At 52.5% G+C, this 19,715-nt stretch overlaps 7 protein-coding genes across 7 annotated transcripts; 5 read left to right on the top strand and 2 right to left on the bottom strand.

Annotated features, from left to right (window-relative positions):
• The first annotated feature begins 2,672 nt into the window (after positions 1–2,672).
• Positions 2,673–5,715, top strand: B0T23DRAFT_173486 (LIM-domain binding protein-domain-containing protein). Its single transcript, XM_062832953.1, has 6 exons — positions 2,673–3,126; positions 3,205–3,473; positions 3,538–4,200; positions 4,274–4,570; positions 4,634–4,948; positions 5,014–5,715. Exons 1-6 carry the CDS (start codon positions 2,817–2,819, stop codon positions 5,527–5,529), a joined length of 2,370 nt encoding a protein of 789 aa, XP_062692121.1. The 5' UTR covers positions 2,673–2,816; the 3' UTR covers positions 5,530–5,715.
• Positions 5,716–9,138: 3,423 nt separating this feature from the next.
• On the bottom strand, positions 9,139–9,643 carry B0T23DRAFT_319585 (autophagy protein Atg8 ubiquitin like protein; the record flags this gene model as incomplete). Its single annotated transcript, XM_062835131.1, has 3 exons — positions 9,139–9,196; positions 9,267–9,484; positions 9,554–9,643. 3 exons carry the CDS (start codon positions 9,641–9,643, stop codon positions 9,139–9,141), a joined length of 366 nt encoding a protein of 121 aa, XP_062692120.1.
• A 978-nt stretch (positions 9,644–10,621) lies between these two features.
• B0T23DRAFT_173403 (uncharacterized protein) lies at positions 10,622–11,365 on the top strand. The gene has a single exon (XM_062832952.1). It carries the CDS (start codon positions 10,708–10,710, stop codon positions 11,161–11,163), a length of 456 nt encoding a protein of 151 aa, XP_062692119.1. The 5' UTR covers positions 10,622–10,707; the 3' UTR covers positions 11,164–11,365.
• Positions 11,366–11,566: 201 nt separating this feature from the next.
• B0T23DRAFT_397004 (putative coproporphyrinogen oxidase precursor) lies at positions 11,567–12,871 on the top strand (the record flags this gene model as incomplete). The annotated part of the gene is made up of 2 exons (XM_062838270.1): positions 11,567–11,767; positions 11,843–12,871. 2 exons carry the CDS (start codon positions 11,567–11,569, stop codon positions 12,869–12,871), a joined length of 1,230 nt encoding a protein of 409 aa, XP_062692118.1.
• A 226-nt stretch (positions 12,872–13,097) lies between these two features.
• On the top strand, positions 13,098–14,641 carry B0T23DRAFT_413558 (uncharacterized protein; the record flags this gene model as incomplete). Its single annotated transcript, XM_062839523.1, has 1 exon — positions 13,098–14,641. The coding sequence occupies exon 1, from the start codon at positions 13,268–13,270 to the stop codon at positions 14,639–14,641; it is 1,374 nt and encodes a 457-aa protein (XP_062692117.1). The 5' UTR covers positions 13,098–13,267.
• A 150-nt stretch (positions 14,642–14,791) lies between these two features.
• B0T23DRAFT_173363 (26S proteasome regulatory subunit rpn-8) lies at positions 14,792–16,294 on the bottom strand. Its single transcript, XM_062832951.1, has 3 exons — positions 15,985–16,294; positions 15,636–15,907; positions 14,792–15,539 (listed from the first exon to the last, which is right to left on the bottom strand). The coding sequence occupies exons 1-3, from the start codon at positions 16,172–16,174 to the stop codon at positions 14,943–14,945; spliced, it is 1,059 nt and encodes a 352-aa protein (XP_062692116.1). The 5' UTR covers positions 16,175–16,294; the 3' UTR covers positions 14,792–14,942.
• Positions 16,295–16,626: 332 nt separating this feature from the next.
• On the top strand, positions 16,627–17,733 carry B0T23DRAFT_382815 (uncharacterized protein). The gene is made up of 2 exons (XM_062837355.1): positions 16,627–17,107; positions 17,166–17,733. The coding sequence occupies exons 1-2, from the start codon at positions 16,926–16,928 to the stop codon at positions 17,266–17,268; spliced, it is 285 nt and encodes a 94-aa protein (XP_062692115.1). The 5' UTR covers positions 16,627–16,925; the 3' UTR covers positions 17,269–17,733.
• Positions 17,734–19,715: the final 1,982 nt, after the last annotated feature.

Below are 19,715 nucleotides of genomic sequence, written 5' to 3'. Positions count from 1 at the left end.
TTGACAAGATGTCGCACAGCCTTGCCTCTCAAAAGAAGCAATATGCTGCGGGCAGATACATGAACACGCAACGAAGCGGTTCCTGCCAGCTCTGCATACTCGAACCATTGCTCACCAGGAGCATCGGTTGGATGAATGCGTGAGCTCGAAAATCGCGGCGTTTGCGATTGTTGGTTTCTGAGGAAGGGGAGAAAATTAAGGTTGCGTTTGCGACAATTGGACAGTTCAAATACTTCTGCGCGGGAGGAGATAACGATAACGAAAATTCAGGTGGGGTCGGCAAGTTCTGGGCGGGAGACCTGACAGAATAGAAGCGCGCAGAACATAGACACGTGTGGACACACGTGATGCTGGGTTCCACCTCTTATCAAAGGATGGATCGCCTGCTGCAAGGTCCCGCCATCGCCCGCCATCGCGACAAGAGTCTGTCGGCCGTCCAGACTCCAGACAGACCACCTCACTGCGGGCTGATGAGCCGAGACCAACTGAAGGGGAGGTTCAGCTTGTTGGACATTAATCTTTGCGGTGTATACGAGAAAGCCCTTTCGGTTAGACAGGAGCAATCATTTCCCAGGCTCTCATCTCTTGTCTTCAGTTTGGTGGATGTTCATTGCTGTGCTTCTGTCGACCTCTCAGAGGGACTATTCGTTGATCCTGACGCTTCACGGTGTGGTGTGTACATCGCGCCCGGGTGGGCCAACAGCCGACACCCCCTTTTCTGTTTCCTGGCTGTCCAAGCATTGTAGGGTTAGGGTTGGTGACACGATTCTGAAAGCTGTTGGAAGCCCGCTCTTTCAACGTCACCACTGAAGGAAGCTCGTAGGGTCTGTCGTAGGTCGACTGGTCTGGCTCTATGGCCATTCGTATGACCCGAAGCGACTTGTTCTCCTCCGTCAGTCGTTCCGCATTACTGAGGATCGTAACAAATCTCTGTAGAGGTAAGTCTGAGGCCGAAATCGGGAGTTTAGGTGGTGATTCGGCGGCGTGTGCATGAGAATGGCTCGATGCATGGAGCACGGGCATCTCTCTGCTGTAGGCTGAGTGAACCCAAGTTTGACACCTTGGTATGTGATGGGATTTGGTATTGAAAAAATGCTGGAGAGGAGTGCCCTTTAAGGGGAGTCAAAGTGTTTCTCAGGTTGTATAGCGATTATGATGTGAGGGCATTCAGCCTTTGTCGAACTCCTTTAACCCTGCAACAACGGGTCTCAGTTTCAAGAGTACATATGCGGCAGTCAAAGCCAGACAGAATATCATGGCTTGTGCTGGGAGATTTATCTAATACAAGCTAATATCCTGTAAACTACTGAGCTCCCGTGACTCTCTGCAGCAATGCTGACCTAACACAAAAAGACTTCAACGAGCTCAGTTCGAATCATATATATTTCCAGCGCTCCCCCCCAAATGTCACCAACATCCCAAATTTGACCCATCCACAGGGAAAATAACAAAGAGAGGAATTCCGACGAGAAACATTTCTTCTGAGCTCGTCATCACTGGTCGGTCATCAGAACCCCAATACATAGACACATAGACTATCTCTACCATAGTAAGTGGCATTCCATTCTTTGTACCCCTGGGGTCCAAAACCACCTCATCCAGCTCGCCCGCCAAGCACTCCCGCTTCTGTCAAAACCTACCAAGGGCCCCAGCATCAACTCCAAGGAACTCTTTTTTTGACGGGACTCCGTCTGCCCAGGTCAGGACCCAGACTCCCAGACCTCGCCAGTCAGTCCCATAAAAACACCCAGTCAAGCAGCAGCGCAGCCCAGAGAGTCGACGGACGGGAGATCCACACAACCACCTTACCCTTCCCAATCATCCCCAAGCCTCAATCCACCTCCGACTCCGACAGTCCACGACACGTCGGTGCTCGTTCCGTTGTATCCCTCATCTCTTGCTGCAGGAGATCTAGTGCTTCGTCGCTCACCATTTCTCTCTCTCTCTCACCAGTCTCTTTCTACTTTCGACGCTCTTGTCTTCCCATCACCAGCGGGAAATCCTCCTTAATCATTTCACCACCTACCTATTATCGCTGCCGTGGTGCATTCTGCCGCATCGGCACACATACCTAATAGCCTCTGCCTACCTACCGCTCTGGTCACCTCACCCGCCTTGGTACCTTTATTGACCTACCCACCTACCTACTTACCTACGCCTATCCGCCTGCCGGACCCGTCCCGCTTCGTCTCTTCTTCCTTGCGGTCAGATCGTTCGGGCGGCACTCTCTGTGTGCTTACTTGACACTGTTCCCAAGTCGACTTTCGACCGACTTGGATCTACCCTTTTTGCTCACTGTCTCCCCCAACTTTCCGCTCACGTTGCTCGTCGCGCGACCGCCGCCGCCGCCGCCAGACAAGGCCCCCGTCGCTGGCTGTGAGTGCAACGCACACCACCAGACACCGGCCACTCCCGTCTTCCCAGCTTGAGGCCTGTCCGAGGTGATTTGGATCCTTGGATCGCCAGGTCCGCACCAAAGGAACCGACACACCCAGTGCCTGCCGTCGTCGCCGCTGTCGTCGTCGCATTCGCCCCCAACACGCTCGGCTTCCTCTCCGTGAGCGCAACAGCACAACAGCAGTCGTCCAGCAAACGCTATTTTCAACTGCCTCTCGACCGCCTGTCGATCGCCACCCGATTGAAGCGGCATTGTGATACGCGTGCGCGCCAGACAAGGAAGAAGACCGACCAACGCCTCAGCCGGCCCTCGCGGCAACCCCCCGTACCGACGAACTGGTTACACTTCGTATGCGATAGCGCGGAGGAAGTCACGTCGATATCCACGCTGTGGATAGTCGACAGCAAAGTGGAAAGAGATGATGGCTAGCATGCCGATTGGTCCCTCCTTTTCGCCGCACCCTGGCGGAATGCAGCAACATCCGGGAGCTCCTCCCGGTCACCACATGGCTCCGGGCATGGCCCACAACCCCAGCCAGCCCGGCGCAACTCCCGCCATGGCTCATCAGATGGTGGCACACTTAGGTGTCTCCGGCCCCGGCCCCCAGATGAGCGCCGGCGCTCTCATGGGCGGAATGCCGCCCGGCACTCCCAACGCCCATGTTGCCATGCAGCATTTGAACCCCCAGCAGATGGCAGCATACCAACAACAAATCAATGGGATGGGCTGTATGTTTTGCCTTCTTTTTTCTGCCATGCCCCGCTCGCTTGCTTAGACACCATATACTAACCAAAATGGATCTTCAGTTCCCAACAACCCAGCCATGCAACAGCAGTTGCAGCAAGTTAGGCTGCAGCAGCTGCAGCAAGCGCAACACCAGAGAATCATGCAGGCTCAGCAAGCTCAGGCTCAGTACGGTAACCTGGGAGGCATGCCAATAGGTGTCCCCGGCATGGGCCAGATGAACCCTCATATGGCCCAGTTAATGCAGAGGCGCGCAATGGGTGCCCCAATGCCAATGACCCATCAGATGCAACAGCATCTAGCGCAACAGCACCAGGGGCAGGGGATGAATGTAAGAGCTCGAGAATCCCGTTGCGAAAGGAGATCTACTGCAAGGATACTAACGCAGTACACAGCCGAATCTCATAGCCCAACAGATGGCGATGCAGCAGCAGCAGCAGCAGCAGCAGCAATTACAACAGCAACAACAACAGCAACAGCAGCAGCAGCAGCAGCAGCAACAACAACAACAACAGATGGCCCAGCAGGGAAACAACCCCGGCCAGCACCAGATCAACCCCCAAGGTCCAGGCCTCAACATGCAAGCTCAGCTGGCCGCTCTTCATACGCAACAGGCCCATGCCCAGCAGTCGGCGGCAGTTCAGGCAGCCCAGGCCCAGGCCCAGGCACAACAAGGAGGGCCGGGACAGCCACAGCAGCAACCGCAACAACCACAGCCCCAACCGCCTCAACAGCCACCCCAACAGCAGCCGGGTCAGCCTCAGCAGCCTACTCAACAACAGCAACCACAGGTTCAGCCAGGTCCGGGAGTAAATGGGCCAGCACAGAACCAGGGGCCTGCTCAGGGCCCTACACAGCAGCCAAATGCCCAACAGCAGGTCTCCCCTCAAACGCCACAGACCACACAAGCCCAGCAAGCACAACTTGCCCACGCCCAAGTTCAAGCAGCCGCCAATGTTGCCAACCTCCTGCAGCAAAAGCGTGTAGATAGCGCAAACTTGAAGGGCCAGTGCTTGCTTAAGCTCAACTCGTTCAATGAGCATTTGAATGGATTCACGGTAAGCTTACGCGTTGAGCATCCCCCGTCCAACTTCCCGCCCGTCCTTGATTGCTGACTTTGCTGCTATAAAGGGTTCCCAGGGTGCAGACGGATTGAAGTACTGGCAACTCTTTGTCCAGCGGTTCTTCTCCCAGAAAGGCGTCTTCCGCCAGACTTTTAAGAAACGTGAAGATGAAGCTGCCGATCCCAAGCCCTACGAGATCGACGTTGCAGCCTTGCCGCGATTCTTCAATGTGCATTTCGAAAGTGGCGTTTCGAAAATGCAGCTGGTCATGCAAGGCACCACAGACAGATCGTTGCCCCACGACGGCCATTTCATTGAGATCGCCAGGGCAAGTGTCTTCTACTGGTACGATAATGGATCGCATGTAAGTTGGATAGCCCTAAACCCAAGCCTACGTGGTAGCAGAACGCTTATAATTCCGAAATAGGTGGTCCATAATGGAACCCTCCGGATCCAGTTCGACAGCGACCAATTTATTGAGCTTTTCGACTTTGTCGTTGAGAACCACGAGGAGTACCATTCGCGACGCGCAATCATCGAGGCTGCTCGGCCTTCGCACACCTGGATCAAGGAGTGGAGATCCCTGAACCCGCCTGACAGCAAGCAGTCACCAGAGATGAGCAAAAAGGGCAAGCAGAGGCCGTACAAGAGCCCAGCCACTCCGCCGCCGGATATCGAGCTTCCGGACTCTTGCGTCAAAATTGGGATGGGGATTCCAGAAGGCGTGTTTCAGTTCCTGGAGGTACGTGGTCGCAATACGCACTGTTCTGCAGGTACAATGTAACGCTAACTCGATGTCTTGTGCAGATGGCCGATATCATGGGTCAAATGAGCCCCTTATTCACGTTCTCCCACAATCATCCCGGCATCTCCCCATATGCTGCTCTCGAGCAGTTCATGACCCAGATCACAGGTCAAGGTCCAGCTGTCAACGGCCAGGCGATGCCGCAAGGAGTCCCTAGGACTCCAGGATACAACCAATTTCCAATGGGTGCCAGTCCAGCAATGGCAAACCAGATGCTTCCTGGGTCTCCTCATATAGGTAGCCCGGCTCCTGGCCAAATGCAGGCGCCTGCCATGCAGCTTCAAGTCAGCCAGCAAGGCACCAACTCTAGTGGGCCAAGCGCAAATACTTCGCCTCAGCAGAACAACAAGAAGAGGAGAGCTTCCCAGGCGAAGCTCGAAGATGATGGTCCCACCTCAGCCCCGACGCCGGCGACTATCGGTACACCCCAAATGCCTCAGATGAACGGCGTCCAAGTGAAGGCTAAGCACCCTCCAACGCCGAGGATGCAGAAACGCATGAAGAACAATCAAGGATAGAAGCCGAGACGTCCTTTGATCGAGCTGTGGACGCCGTCTTGCTCTCCTTTATACACAATTAACAGAAATTCTTCACGGTTGGTGTCTTGGCGTCTTGCTTGGTCTTCTTGACATGAGCTCGTTCAGACCTCTCGACTTCTTAGACATCCAGAGCTGGGCAGTCTTTGGGCTCGATTTTTTCTACTTTTTCTTTCTGTTCACACACGCATGGGATTTTACATGACTGCATCCGGCTTAACTCTGTATCTGGGCCGGGGAAAGCATTCATTCTGGAATCGGACCATTTGCATATACCCCATTTTCTGGTTCACACGGGAAAGGCGCTGGTGGAAAGCGCATATGGGAGGAGGCTAACGGGGAGCCAGAGAAGGCTATCGAATGGGAGAGCGGAACTGTTTGGTGGAAGATGAAGTGGTTATTAGGATAACATTGACACCAACAGGTGGGAAGAAGAATCGATCAGGAAGAGGCGCCAAGGTATGGGAATTGAGATGATGAAACGGGGGGAGCAGAGCGAATAGGATTCGAGGAGGGTCAGTCAGCTGAAGCGGGTGCCAAAAATTTACTTGGCTCGAGTTCATGATATAATATTGCACTCGAGGCAGGCGTTTTGACGCGTTCTGGCAGGCGTTCTGCGAGGCGAAGGAAGGAAGGCATGATTTTTTTGTACATCGCGTTTCCATTTTTCCTCTTTATTTGGTCTTTGGTTCCAGAGTTTGAGAAACCAGCGCATTCCTACTACCCACCTATTTTCCGTTTTCCTTTTTGCCGGGTTGATATATAGTGCTGGAAAGAAGAGTCTCTATGTTGTTTTTGTTGAGGCAAAGGAGAAGAGGGGAAAAGGAGAACGACACGCGAGTAGGGAAAGAGAGTGAGTGCTCGGATCATCCGTCATTCTACCTCACGGGCTTGGAGACGGCATGGATGAATCGGTCTCCGGTGTCAGTCGGGTATATTTGTCCCACCCCCGCTCCCCGCTCCGGTCTTCCGGCCTATGGTTGTCGCCGTTTTCTGTTTAATGTTAATGATTTGGCGTCTTACGAGAGAGATCCGACTGTTGGGAGTGAAGACATTGCAAAAATGGTGTTGTGAAAGAGCAAGAGCGACAGATGCAAAACATAGCGTATCACCACATATTTTTTTCTGTCATTAAGTGGTCATCGTCGTGTTTATCAAGCTTGGATCGATGCTTCTGATACTTACCTTACTTGTGTTGCGCGCGTGGTTTGAGCGAGATGGAAAGAGGGTCAGATAACTTGAAGAAAAGAAAACAAAGGGGAAGGAGGATGGGAGGGAACGGAGTCGAGTTGGATAGAGAGAGAGGTGTGGTATTTTGTATCAAAACTTTTGTGTTTGTTCAAGTTAGTCAAAGAACTTCAGCAATCAATTTTTTTTTTTTTTTTATCTTGCACTATCATGCCCGTCTGTCCATGTCTCTGTTGCTTCTGTATCTTCCATCCATTCAACATCTACGTCAACAGTTCATTCTGGTCCGTACAATACTGATAACTACGAAAAAGTCACAGGTTTCTTCCTGCCAGCACTAGATCATCATGAGTCTAGGCAAGGTTATGATATGCTCCACGTCAAGTCCGGCTATGTGTCCAGCTAGCTGATTTGACTCGCATTCCGTCCTATTTGTCGACAGAAGCCTCACCTACAACTAACCACATCACTTTGTTACATCATTCACCTCGTCTCCTTCCCAGGTAGGTGCTTGTAGAGGCAACTGTTAGCTGCTCACAAGCAACGCTCACTCACCCCCTTGAAGAAACCATACAGGAATACCTCATACACATGTTGGGACTCTCCCAGTTCAAAAGATGAAAGAACGTCGACGCTTCCTTATGCAAGATATAGATAAATTCAGAAAAAAGTGTGTCGTGGCTTTTAGGTACTTTGCTTCAGAAGCAGCTTGATACCTCTAACCAGTGAGTGGACCTTGGACTTGAGGCTCAAGGGTTAAAGCTGGACTTTCTCCTTGCTGTGTGTACTTCTATCCTGTAAGTCCTTTGATATTGTAAGATAAGTAAATGGCGTGAACTTATTATGATCCCTCTCTCATCTCTATTTCTTTATACTTTTACCCAAGTATGGTGTGCGCCCTTGTTTCTCATGTCACATATGGTGTCACGAGTGTTTATGTGTTCCATTTAGTTATTCATTCTCTATGGTGCTGTGACAACAGTTCGTGGACTGAAAGGCGGGTTTGACAATGTGATCAACCATGCTTGGAGGTAGTGATGACTTCCATGGAAAGAAGCAGACCAGTGTACCTAGAAAATGAAAAGTGATGCAGTTGAACAACAACAATTTATTCATTCACTTCTTGTTGTCAAGGCTTCTACTGAATAAAGGTGTAGAACTCCGTGTTTCTATATCCATGATGTCACTGATTTTCTTTTCCCCTTCTTTTCTCTACTTCCATCACTTGGACAGCCACGGTCCCCTTTCTATTTTGTGCTTTGGATTCTGTTATTCACACTCACACCCCTACACTTCAAAATTTACTATTGATAAGCTTGTAGCATTCAGTATTGTTAACTATTCATTGTCTGTCTTTCAACTTTCTCACTCATCCCGCACGCATAGCCCTTTGTTGTTTCAGTTATTGCTGCAGCCACAGTCCATTGTTTTAGCCACACATGAACATGATCGTACTGATTTTTGTGATGGCTTATCATAGTAGAATACAATTCAACTCTCAAATACGGTGTGATGTTTGAACAGCGATGTGAAATTAATTTTGTAGATGACAGAGGAAGTTGATGAAAACGTGTCAGTCATGCGCCGAGGCAAGTTACTTTTGAGTGTCTTGGGAGTTGCCCCTGGAGGTTAGGCTGCAGACCTATGCAATGCCAAGTAATCGGCACATCTTTCTTGTATTGGCGAAGCATAAAGTTAATCTGAGACTGCCAGAATCGAATATACGAGTTTGGCGAGTTTGTACCGACGGTATCACTGCTGTAGGAGTCCTCTGATTACATCAAATCGGTTCAGAAGAACTGGGAAGTCCAACAGTTAGTACACCACACAATGGATTTGACCAAGCGTCATTATACACAGAGACCATCGACCATGAGAACCAGTGTACCGATATCCAGCTAGGATACGTGTAATAGCTATCATGGTTTCTATAAGCTGCGTGCTTCCTCGCCATATCCACGTATGGAACTACCGTCCTCGTGATGTGCTTCTGTTGCGGCCATACATCCAGGTTTCATGTTCGGAGGGTTTTAACAAAGGATGTAAGTCATCGGCGTGGTGAGAAAGGGCATAGAGAATGAGGTAAACATTGATTTGTGAAACGGGCAACCCAACGGCAAATGATGCTGTCTCTAGACCAAAGCACACCGGGAAGCAAAGTAAAGGGGATTCCGCCTTCATACGACTGCAAGTGGCACTTAAGTCCAGACCCCAACAGCGCAGTCCCATCGTCCCTTCTGTCGTAGCAAGCCCTCCCCCTCTTCAGCCAACGTAACCCTAAGGATATAAACCCAGCAGAAACAACATGATGCACAGCCCACCAACCCGCTCATTGATCCAGTAATCGTGTATGAATCCCAAAACGCCCACAACGTCTAAAGCAAAACGATAGAGAGGATATGATTACGCAGTCTCGAAGTCGCCGAAGGTGTTCTCGCCCGAGTATGTGATGTAGAGGAAACTGTGGTAGTAGTCACGTTAGTCTGGGTTACAGTTGGAAAAAATGATAGGGGATAGAGGCTGCCACGTACCCATCCTCATCCTTGTGCTCCTCGTAGATGCTGCTCATGAGAGCAGCGGTTGGAGGCAGGACCTCATCTACGAAGATGAAGATGGCCTTCTCGGGCGACAGCTTAATGCGCTTGCGGATGACGTAAACGAACTGGCCCACGGTGAGGTCCGCCGGTACGAGGTACTTCTTCTTATCGATGGTAGCGATATCACTCTTCTCGACCTTTTCGCAAATAACCTGTGGCGACATGTGTTAGTTAGGGATAAGGGCGGTGACCGCGGGATGGTCCGGATGGGGGATGCTTACGGGAATACGGTCGGAGTACTTTTGGCGAATACGCTCGGCCTCGGCCTTGCGCTTCTCGAAGGGGTGCTCGTCCTTGAACTTGGATCTCATTTTGGCGGTTTGGGTTGATAATGTGGAAGATGCGGTGATAGGTGTTTGGCTTTGAAATAGACTACAAGCGTGGATACGATGGATGGATAAGACGGTGTCTGCGATAGAGGGAATCCGGTGTTAGTCGGAAGAAGCGGCTATTGAAAGGGAGATAGATCATGTATGGCTTCCACAAGGAGCAGAATCAGTGTTGGCCGGAAATGCAAAACATACCTTGATGACTGGCGTGTGATGAAATGAGGAAGCTGGGGAGAGATGTCAGAGGTAAGAAACGGCAAGAGGATGAAGAGGGGGAAGAAGGGTTGATGTACCTCTTTGACCATCGATGTAAGGTGTGTTAGTAGGTTGCCAGGCAGTGTTGCCTATCGGCCGCGTCCAGTTGGCGGCTGCCCGCCTGTCTGCGCAGCACGGGTCAAAGGCCCTGGACACGCCAGGACAACCTGAACACTACTAAGCGGGTGACCAGCAGGCGGAGGCGGGGCTGACCAGATGACTAAAGCGAGAGTCGATCCTCGATTGGGCTTAGCCCGCTCCCAGTCGGTGAATCAGATGGGTCACTGGCCGTCGCTCACATGGTCAAGCTTAACAGGTCACTGCCTTTTCAGTGGCATTCCAGGGGCATTTCAAGGCGAAGGCGTGCCCGGCACCCAGCTAGGAGCGGTACCTGAACGGTACCTCTTGGCCATCAGTGGGGCGGCGTGGAGGTTGAGCAATGACGCAGCACTCCGTATCCGTCTCCTATCTCTCGTTGTAGTATACATTACCAAGTCCTAGGTTGATAGAGGTACCTTGTATCAGCGGCACATGGACAAGACAGAAGGATGGCCCGAAGAAGGGCGCATTGTAAACCTCCTTTCCACATTCCAAGGGCAGCCAGCCTCGTGGCCGTGATCCTTTGGCTTCCCGGTTCGTTGAACGTGTAGACCGCATTTTACTAAGAAGGGCGTGGACGGTTCCATCGGCTTGGCCAGCGTCTCGAACTTGCACGGGCAGCTTGTTGACCGCTTTGTTCGCCTGCCGTCTACCTCTACACTATTAAAGACCTAGGGAGGACCAGGTCATGGATGTCACCACTGCGAAGTCGTCATTCTCTCCGCTTGTTCGCATTTGTATTGGTATATCTTATCCATAATAGTCTCCTATCTATCAATGAAGCTTTATCCTGGAGCTCCTCCCGGGCCTCCCTACATACAACTGAAGTCCGATCGGAGCTGACCATTTGCCCCGCCATGGGACCCGGGCCCGCGTGTTTACTATCAGGTACCGTTTTCGGTGTCCGCCTAGGCGGCTTTTCCGTTCGCTCCCGGAGTGCGTGCAGCACCAAAAGTGGACATCTTGCTCCTCAGGGTCCGGTTCCCCGTCCATCCACTGGAGCCGTTGAAATGCAAGGAACACCCCGCGAATGTTCCGTTCTGCCCGCACGGGATACGGCACTGCGCTATTATGGCAGTGTGGTTATAGAAGGAGCTGTCCATCAGCCTGTTCCGGGTATAGCGTCGTTTTTCATTGCTTGTATGTAGGTAGTTGATAGTTGCAGTGAAAGAGAATTCGGCTCCGAGGCACCACAAGCGGATCCCTCCTCGAGATCCCCAGCAGGCAGGGCGATTACACAGCGAAGACTAGACTACCCGCCGAGACCAAGCTCTCGATTTCAACAACAACATCCGATTCTGGACACCACATCAGCCGAGGGTCGAGTCTGTCGAATTTCTCGGTTCAGCCTTGTCCCAATTGACGAATCGACAGTTCACCAGTTCGCGATTGTGAAAGAGCTTGCGCGGTCTTTCCCGGCCCTCCGTACCTAGATCTGGTGTGGTGGTCTCATGTTCGCAGAGTAAAATCATTCGATCTCGGGACCTCGACCTGCTCACCACCCACCACCACGCTACCACTCCCCAACTCGTATAAATAAGAACCGTCAAGATGGCCTCGCGACGGCCTACTCTTCGCCTGTTTGCTCAGTGCAAGACGAAGCCCCAATTCAACCATACCTGGACCCCTCGCCGAGCTGCATCAAGCTTCCAGAGCTCCGGATCGGCACGTCAAGCTGTCTCGAACTCGCGAAACTACCTCACTTTGGCTGCTGCTGGTCTGGCTGTAGCCACTACTCTTAGTTACAAGATGGTATGCGCCTGCTGCGACTTCCCATTGACCAATTGCCTACTACGGACCCTAGCTCACCATGTGCTCTGATTCCAGGCCGTCGAAGACCCCATCCGATGCGATTCCCCCACCCTTGCCGAGCGCGACCAGCAGATTAAGCGCGAGAAAGGCGTAAATGATGCCTCGCCAATGCGCCTGCGTATGGAGAAGTTCGTCAAGGAGCAACAGAAGGAAATTGTCAGAGCGCTAGAGGAGGCCGACGGCACACCATTCCGGGTGGACGAGTGGCAGCGCAAGGAGGGTGGCGGCGGCATCACCTGCGTCCTCCAGGAAGGCAAGGTATTTGAGAAGGCCGGTGTTGGTGTGAGCGTCGTTTACGGCACTCTTCCCAAGCCCGCCATCATCAAGATGCGTGCCAACCACAAAAACCTGGCTCAGGAGGATGACATTCCTGACAGCCTCGAGTTCTTCGCCGCCGGCCTCAGTCTGATCGTCCACCCCAAGAACCCCATGGCCCCGACGGTCCACCTCAACTACCGATACTTCGAGACGGCCAACCCCGACGGCTCCTCGGGAGCGTGGTGGTTCGGTGGCGGAAGTGACCTGACGCCCAGCTACCTCTTTGATGAGGACGCCATCCAGTTCCACAAGTCGCTGAAGGAAGTGTGCGATGCCCACGACAAGGAATACTACCCCCGCTTCAAGAAGTGGTGCGACGAGTACTTCTACAACAAGCACCGCGGCGAGTGCCGCGGTATCGGTGGCATCTTCTTCGACGACTTGGATGAGACCGTCTCCGACAAGGAGAACACCTTCGCTTTCGTCCAGGACGCACTCAAGTCGTTTGCGCCCACCTACATTTCCATCATCAACAAGCGCAAGGATATGCCGTACACGGAGGAGGAGAAGCGGTGGCAGCAGATTCGCAGGGGCAAGTATGTCGAGTTCAACCTGGTGCACGACCGCGGTACCGCGTTTGGCTTGAATACCCCTGGTGCGCGCGTGGAGAGTATCCTCATGAGCTTGCCGTTGACGGCTAGGTGGGAGTACATGTATGAACCGGCGCCAAAGAGCAGGGAGGCAAGGCTGGTTGAGGTGCTGAAGAACCCCAAGGACTGGGTATGATGATGAGGATCTGTACCTTTATTCTTTGCCGCTGAAGGTTCTTTGTATGTATTTTTATGACTTGCATGGTAAAAATGGGCTACGTGAGATGAAGAAGAAAAAAAACAATGAGTAGACAAAATGCTATCGATGATCCGTCAAATCTGATTGTGTTAAATTCGAGCGATGGTTGCGCACTGTTGAGTAGAGAATGCAGATTTGAACTTGGACGTTTTCTTAGAACCGCGTCACTGCGTTCACCTAACAACTTGCACCACCATTTGACCACCATCACCGGATAAAATGATGAATCGGATGAAGTGCAAATTTAAACCATCATAACTACCAAAATCAATTTCTCAGAACTTACGAAACATAATCCAGCTAATCACTCCCTGAAGGAAATCCAACAGCGTGATGGCCTCACCCAACAAACACCACCACGGGCATTCTGACCCCAATCCCGACTTACACCCACCAGGCCCCGCTTCGCCTCACCCTCAACCGTCTTACCAGCCTCAACCACAGGAAGAAGCAAAAAGCTCATCACCACCATCACACTCATCACCAACCTCCACAACGCCAGCCCTCCACCTCCCCACCTCCCGACAATTCCTCACCTCTCTCATAACCGCCATCTCCAACATTCCTCTGCTCGACGAGCCACCTACCCAAATACACAAACCCGCACCCGGGCCAGGGTCCAAACCTCAATCCAAAGCCGCCGATGTACCAGCAACAGAGACAGAAACGACAATTCGGAGGAAACAACTACTCCAGATCCTCAAAGACGAAGGTGACGAAGGGAGAGAAGAAGAAGATGATGACGTAACCACCAAGAACAAGAACAAGAACAAGATTAAGATTCCTGGAGGTCAAGCGAATCCCCTCAAACTGGTACCGCCTGAATACCGACATTTGATCATCACGCTACATGTCCTTTTTCCGGGGGTGGTGTTGCCAGGGTTGGAGGTTTTGGAGCGGGGGTTGGTTGAACGGGTCATTTTGAGAAGGTGTGCTGCTGGGGAGGAGGCGGCAGTGGTAGTGAAGAAGGAGGAGGAAGGGGAGGAGGAAGGGGGGCAGAAGGAGCAGATGAAAGAAGGGGATGTGGATGTGGATATGGATGTGGATGTGGATGTGGATGACAACGGGAAGAACGACGACGGGGACGTAACAACAAGTCCGCCGGCTGAGGGTGAGACCAAGGATGGTGGAAAGGCCAAGAAATACCACCACAAGTCACTGGTGGAGGAGTCCGCAGAAGCAAAAGTCGAACATCTCCGGCCACCACCTCCAGAGCTTTATCTCGTCCGCTCCTCCCAGTTCCTCAACGTCCACCCGAAGCGGAAACGAAGGTATCCAAGTAGCAATCTCTCCGGGCTGTATGGAGACGCAGACACCGAGGGTATCCCGTCAGGTGTTGGCAGCGAAGCAGACCGAGAGCGAGACTTCCGAATACAGCGGTACATGGTTAGCCTGGAAGCATGGAACTGTACCTGCGCTGCGTTTGCGTTTGCTTGTGTCTCGGAGCCAGAAGCAGGAGATGAGGCAAAAGAAACAGGAGGAGAAGAGCTACAAGAAAAGAGAGAAAGAGATAACAAAGGAAGTGCAGGCTGGACCTTTGGCGGGATGACCCTCTTCAACGCCGGAGATCACTCGAGCGTACCGCCCGTTTGCAAACACCTGCTGGCCTGTCTGTTGGCTGACAAGTGGACGAGGGCGTTGGGGAGGTATGTGACAGAGCGGATGGTGAGTAGAGAGGAAATGGCCGGCATTGTTGCTGATGTGTAGTGAGTCTAGAGTAGAGGGTCTGTTATAGGTAGGTAGTTTCTCTGTTACTAGCGAACCGCAGTCAACAAACCCACTTGTCAGTTAAATAGTATTATTAACAATCGCTCAAGATCCCATCCTTGACCTTGAGCAGCCCTCTTTCTATGTGTGAAAGTGTCTCTCTTGTGTTTGATTTCGTACACAAACGTGATTCATGCTGATTTGATTGATTTCGTATCATCTACGGCCGGGTCCGTTGCGCCCCGTCATCCATCCCGTTGCTCGCCTTCCTGTTCCCCTCTTTCACTTGGTCATGTCTCACTTATTTCTTCTTCTCTTTCGGGCTGTTCTCCTTCTCCTTGCTTTCACCATTTGCCGCCGCCGGGCTACCCTCCTTCTTGTCGGCGCCCTCCTTCTTCTCGCCGTTTTCTCCCTCCTTCTTCTTGGCGTCGTTCTCCTCCTGCTGCTGCCTGTTCTGGATCTTGTTCTCGATCAGGTCGTGGAACGCAGTGATGGCGCGGATCAGACTGCTGAGGTAGATGGCCATGAGCTGGTCGTTGGTCTTGATGCTCATGGCGTGGTTGAGCTCGCTGTCGGCGTTGGTTCCAGTAGCGCCTGGGCCGGACTTGGGCGTCGAGAGGTTGGGGAGCAAGTTGAAGACGTCCTGGAGGTTGCCGAGGATAGCGTGGTTCACGGGCAGCTGGCCGTCAAGGACCTTTTGGAGATATGCTTGGATGTCGCGGAGGCGGTGGTGGAGGCCTTGCAGCGAGCGCATCTGGTTGGTGATGCGGGTGGATAGTGTGCCGACGGCTACGTCACGAATGTCGCGAAGGAGGTGCTCGACACCGATTTCCTCGGCCTCTTCGGCCTCGATAATGGAGGGAGTGTGGACAAAAGTCTTGGATGTAGTGGTGCCGTCCTGTGGTAGTCACACACACGTATAGTTAGCAGCTGTGACTTGGGCGAGGCTGAATGGGAACAAGTGAAAACGCGGCGGCGTCTTTGGAAGACATACATCCTTGATCTCGTCAACGGCAAAGTAGGCATCTGTAGGAACGCCCGTCTCCTTGGGCTGGACATCGACAATAACCAGAAGCGGGTTGGGAGTGTAGCGCTTGAACAGCTCGTTGATGTCGAGATCGGAAGCCCGTAGCTTGGGGCCGGAATGGTACCAGCCTATTAGCTTCTCGCGCGCATTGACCTTCTTGAACATGTCGTTCATGGACTCGACGTAGTTGTGGTCAAGGAACCAGACTGAGGGGTCCTTGTCGTCCTCCTCGAAGGGAACTGCATCACCAGAGTTAGCCGAATATTCACCTGGGCGCGGGGCAACCAGGCAAGCTTCCGCAGCAGAGACTACGCACCCGCGAAACTGTTGGACACGCGAACATTCTTTCCATCATTCTGGCCTAATAGCACGCCGACGACACGCTTGCTCTTGGACTTGTTGGCTTGGGTACGGTTGTAGTGGTCGACAACTGAGAGCAGAACCAGCGGCGCAACCGAGACGCTGCGGTTCACCAGGGAGAGCGTTTCCGCAGTAGTGGCGGGCATGGCGAGAGCTGGATTCGAGGTGTCGTCGTCGTCGTCGTCGTCGGAGGCGTGATGGCTTGTGTGTTCGGTGGGCGTGGCGGGTGGTCGGGTGGTATTTCCTGGGGTAAGTAGAAGAAGGAAGGCGGGCTGGTGGGTATGATGGATGTTTTGGTCGTCGATGTATGTATAGCAAGTATCGTCAGTTGTCAGTGGCCTCGAAGCTCCAACTGCTGTAGTTGCAGTGGTCTGGTCTCGCCGTCGTCACTGGCTAGCTGCCTCACTCGCTGGAAGGTGAGTACCCAATCAGGTTAGCGCCTAGTACCTTCCACTTGAACTTGAGTTGGGCGGTGGGGCCTCAGCCTTCTGCCCTGTGCCACTGCCGCGGTGACATGACGAAGGGCTTATCTAATCAGTAACCGGCACGACCTAATGTACACTACAGTACGCAGTATGTACCCTCCGCCTGAACTTACAGGGGCTTTTATAGCGACCTTCCTCCTGAGGAAGTTGAGACCGCAGAAAGGGGGGTCTCTTTATGCGCTGGAAGGCTCCTTGGCGCGTGTCATGACACCCTTTTGGTCGTTGCGCCTCTGACAGAGACCTAGGATCGGCATAAAGTCGAGGGATCCTCCCGCCTTTTAATTCGAACGAACCCATCCCATCCGTACATCCATCCGTCGTCTGCCCAACAACGTGACGCCATACTTTGTACCTACCCGTCCGGCCCAACATAACCTCAAAGAAAGCAAAATAACCAAAATCTATCGCAAACATGAAGTTCTCCGGTCTCGTTCTCGGCGCCCTTGCCCTCGTCTCCGGCGCTATTGCCGTTGACATCCAGAAGTCGGTCATCATCACCTACAAGGAGAACACTCCCGACTCGGTGATCCAGCAGGACAAGAAGGCCATTCTCGATGACGGTGGCGTCATTACTCACGAGTACACCCTCATGAAGTATGCTTTCGGATACCGTCATGTTGGTTCGGGTGTTCTTACTAACCCTTTTATCCAGGGGCTTCTCTGCCAAGGTTAACGCAAAGACACTCGAGTCGGTTTCCGCCGCCAGCGAGAGCTACGCCACTATCGAGGAGGACAAGGTCGTCAGCACGTTGTAAGCGGCCAGCTGATTGTTTGGCGACACCTGGGACGAGCGCAGACAACAAAAACAAAATTAACCATTCGAGTCTACACAGCGACATCTGAGGTACGACGGTGCCAGAGAGAAAGAGAGACTGAAAGAGAGTGTGTTGGAAATGATACCCAGGTGCAACTGTACTGGGCAAAGTTGTTGCCTTTTACGGACTGTAAGTCATAGTCTTGGCGTTTTTGGAAATGGATCGATGGAGATGGACTGTCATGATATCAACATCTGACGGACGGGCTCAATGTCCCAACGTTTGGCAAGCATCTTTACGTTCAATAGATTATGTGTTTATCAACATCATGGTCATAAAGCGTCGAGGTTCGGGTCGCAGGAACTTCATGAACCTGGTACTGTCATCATACGACTCCATACCCGAAGTCATTGTCATTGAGAAATCGATTTGAAAACAACTTATGGTCGTTCGACTACCTAACCACTCATCACCGACCATGTCGCTGACTCGGAAGCTATGACTGGATCTTCAGGGGAGTGGGTTGATCCACTGCGGTGAGCACGTCGTGTAGAGTCTCGTGAGCCACGGGCTCTTTGGTAACAGCCCTGCCCAACAACCTAGCTCGAGGCAGCGGTTCCGCGGGTTTCTTTCCAGTTGGTAGAGACCTCGTCTTCAAGAGCCTGACATCATTCGACAAGAACAGCGTAACCACCCCAGGTACAGATCATGTCTGGTCAGTGCCGTGATGTTCGTAATGTCCATAGCCTAGGTATAGCGTAGAGGAACTCGGGCTCTCCAGGAACGACACAGGAACCCACCATGCCAGCATGCCCTGATCCCTGAGACTGCTCCAGTGGTGGATGAGCTGAATCGGCATGTTTGAGTGGATGCCCCAAATGGGAACCTCGACGACCACAGTTCGCACAGGAAACGAACGACGATGCCCCATGCACGTAATTACATCGAATACATTGCCGAAACCAAACTGGAACCCCTGTTGCTCTGCTTGCATCTCAGGGCGTCAAATCAGCGATGCCTAACAGCAGTCAGTGGTCTATTTGCGTTCAGTCAGTCCCCTTCCCCCAGAGTGGCCTGCATAGGTAGCGCACCGTGACCCCAATGGAGACGCAACTGAACCGCCTGCCGTGGTGAGGTGCCAGTCATGTACGAAACGAAATTCCCCCAACCCGACCTTAATGTCCAACCGCGACTCGGGAATTGGACAACTTCCAACGAACTTCGGGACATACAACTAACAACACGAGAACTTGCGCATCCGCATAGACGTCTTGAGTAATCCAGGCTCTAATCAACCGTTCAAGAGGATCACCAATCCCATTTCAATCATTCATTTATCCTTGATCCCCTCCCTACTTGGCTTCCAACATCCGACTTGTCCCGTCTTTGGCCTTCTGTTCGCCGCGTTTAATTAGCATCTCCTGAGAAAAGAAACGACCTCGTCTCAGCCGTCGCCTTACAAGCTTTTGTTCTATCTTGCATTATTCACCACATCGTACTTTCCCTCAACTGCCGCAGCATAGTACAATCGATTACCGGGCAGACAGCACGGAATTCCTGCATCCGTTTTACGCTTACAACGTGCCGACGTCTTGTACACCAAGTACACGCGCACCCGACCAACACCCTCCACCTCGTCCCGTTGGGTTCCGATCCGCCCCTATCGCAAGGCTATATCGACGACACGCTGGCCCATAGTTTCGTCGATTCCGTGCGGCCTCTACATTGACCACCATTACCAAGTTATCTGAACCGTGGGCCCGTCGGGCCTCTTGAGACTACCCATCATGACGCAGTACAGCCTCGCGAAGCAGGCCGCCCTGTTGAAATGGATCAACACGTTCAAGACATCGCGCCGGGCGGCCACCCTTAAGGACCTCCAAGATGGTCTGATGCTGGGAGACATTCTCGAAGATATGACCTCCGGGGACTTTTCCAGCTCCAGCCTCATTCGGAACCCTTCCTCACCCGAAGACAACAAGGCCAACCTGGAAACTGTATCTCGTGGCCTTGCTGCTTTCATGCGCAACGACGTTCCGCAGTACGCTCCTCCGCCGTCCAAGTTGCGCGCCATTCTAGAACACCCGGACGACATTGCGATTTGCGAGTTCCTCTCGTATTTCGTCATTACCATCTGTTTGGGTTCCACCAACAAGGCATACGTTCCGGCTATCCTGCAGCTCGACAGTGTTACGCAAAAGGAAATCGCAAACACCGTCGAAGTGTTCCAAAAGCGAAAAGATGCGGATGCGAAACTGCAAGAGCCGAAGGAGGTGGATGGACAAACTAATGCCGACCTGCACATTGTCAGGGATCCGGCCCTTATGGAGGAAGAGTTGAGGCAAACAAAGGGCGCGTACGAATACATCAAAAAGCAGAATGCCGATCTACAAGCGCGGGTCGACAAGCTCCTCGATACACGCCAAGCTCTACTCAACGACCTTAAC

Source organism: Neurospora hispaniola, assembly GCF_033458365.1.
Source record: "Neurospora hispaniola strain FGSC 10403 chromosome Unknown B0T23scaffold_5, whole genome shotgun sequence".
NCBI lineage: Eukaryota > Fungi > Ascomycota > Sordariomycetes > Sordariales > Sordariaceae > Neurospora > Neurospora hispaniola.
Note: the sequence above shows the minus strand (reverse complement) of the source record. Positions and strands in the feature narration are given on the sequence as shown.

Bases quoted from the DNA above. Each gene is read 5' to 3' on its own strand.
- B0T23DRAFT_382815 (XM_062837355.1), top strand. From the start codon at position 16,926: ATGAAGTTCTCCGGTCTCGTTCTCGGCGCCCTTGCCCTCGTCTCCGGC. The intron at 17,108-17,165 runs GTATGCTTTCGG...CCTTTTATCCAG, and splicing joins CACGAGTACACCCTCATGAA to GGGCTTCTCTGCCAAGGTTA.
- B0T23DRAFT_173403 (XM_062832952.1), top strand. From the start codon at position 10,708: ATGTCACCACTGCGAAGTCGTCATTCTCTCCGCTTGTTCGCATTTGTA.
- B0T23DRAFT_173363 (XM_062832951.1), bottom strand. From the start codon at position 16,174: ATGCCCGCCACTACTGCGGAAACGCTCTCCCTGGTGAACCGCAGCGTC. The intron at 15,908-15,984 runs GTGCGTAGTCTC...CTGGTGATGCAG, and splicing joins CGTGTCCAACAGTTTCGCGG to TTCCCTTCGAGGAGGACGAC. The intron at 15,540-15,635 runs GTATGTCTTCCA...TGACTACCACAG, and splicing joins CCGTTGACGAGATCAAGGAT to GACGGCACCACTACATCCAA.
- B0T23DRAFT_173486 (XM_062832953.1), top strand. From the start codon at position 2,817: ATGATGGCTAGCATGCCGATTGGTCCCTCCTTTTCGCCGCACCCTGGC. The intron at 4,571-4,633 runs GTAAGTTGGATA...ATTCCGAAATAG, and splicing joins GGTACGATAATGGATCGCAT to GTGGTCCATAATGGAACCCT. The intron at 4,949-5,013 runs GTACGTGGTCGC...TGTCTTGTGCAG, and splicing joins GCGTGTTTCAGTTCCTGGAG to ATGGCCGATATCATGGGTCA.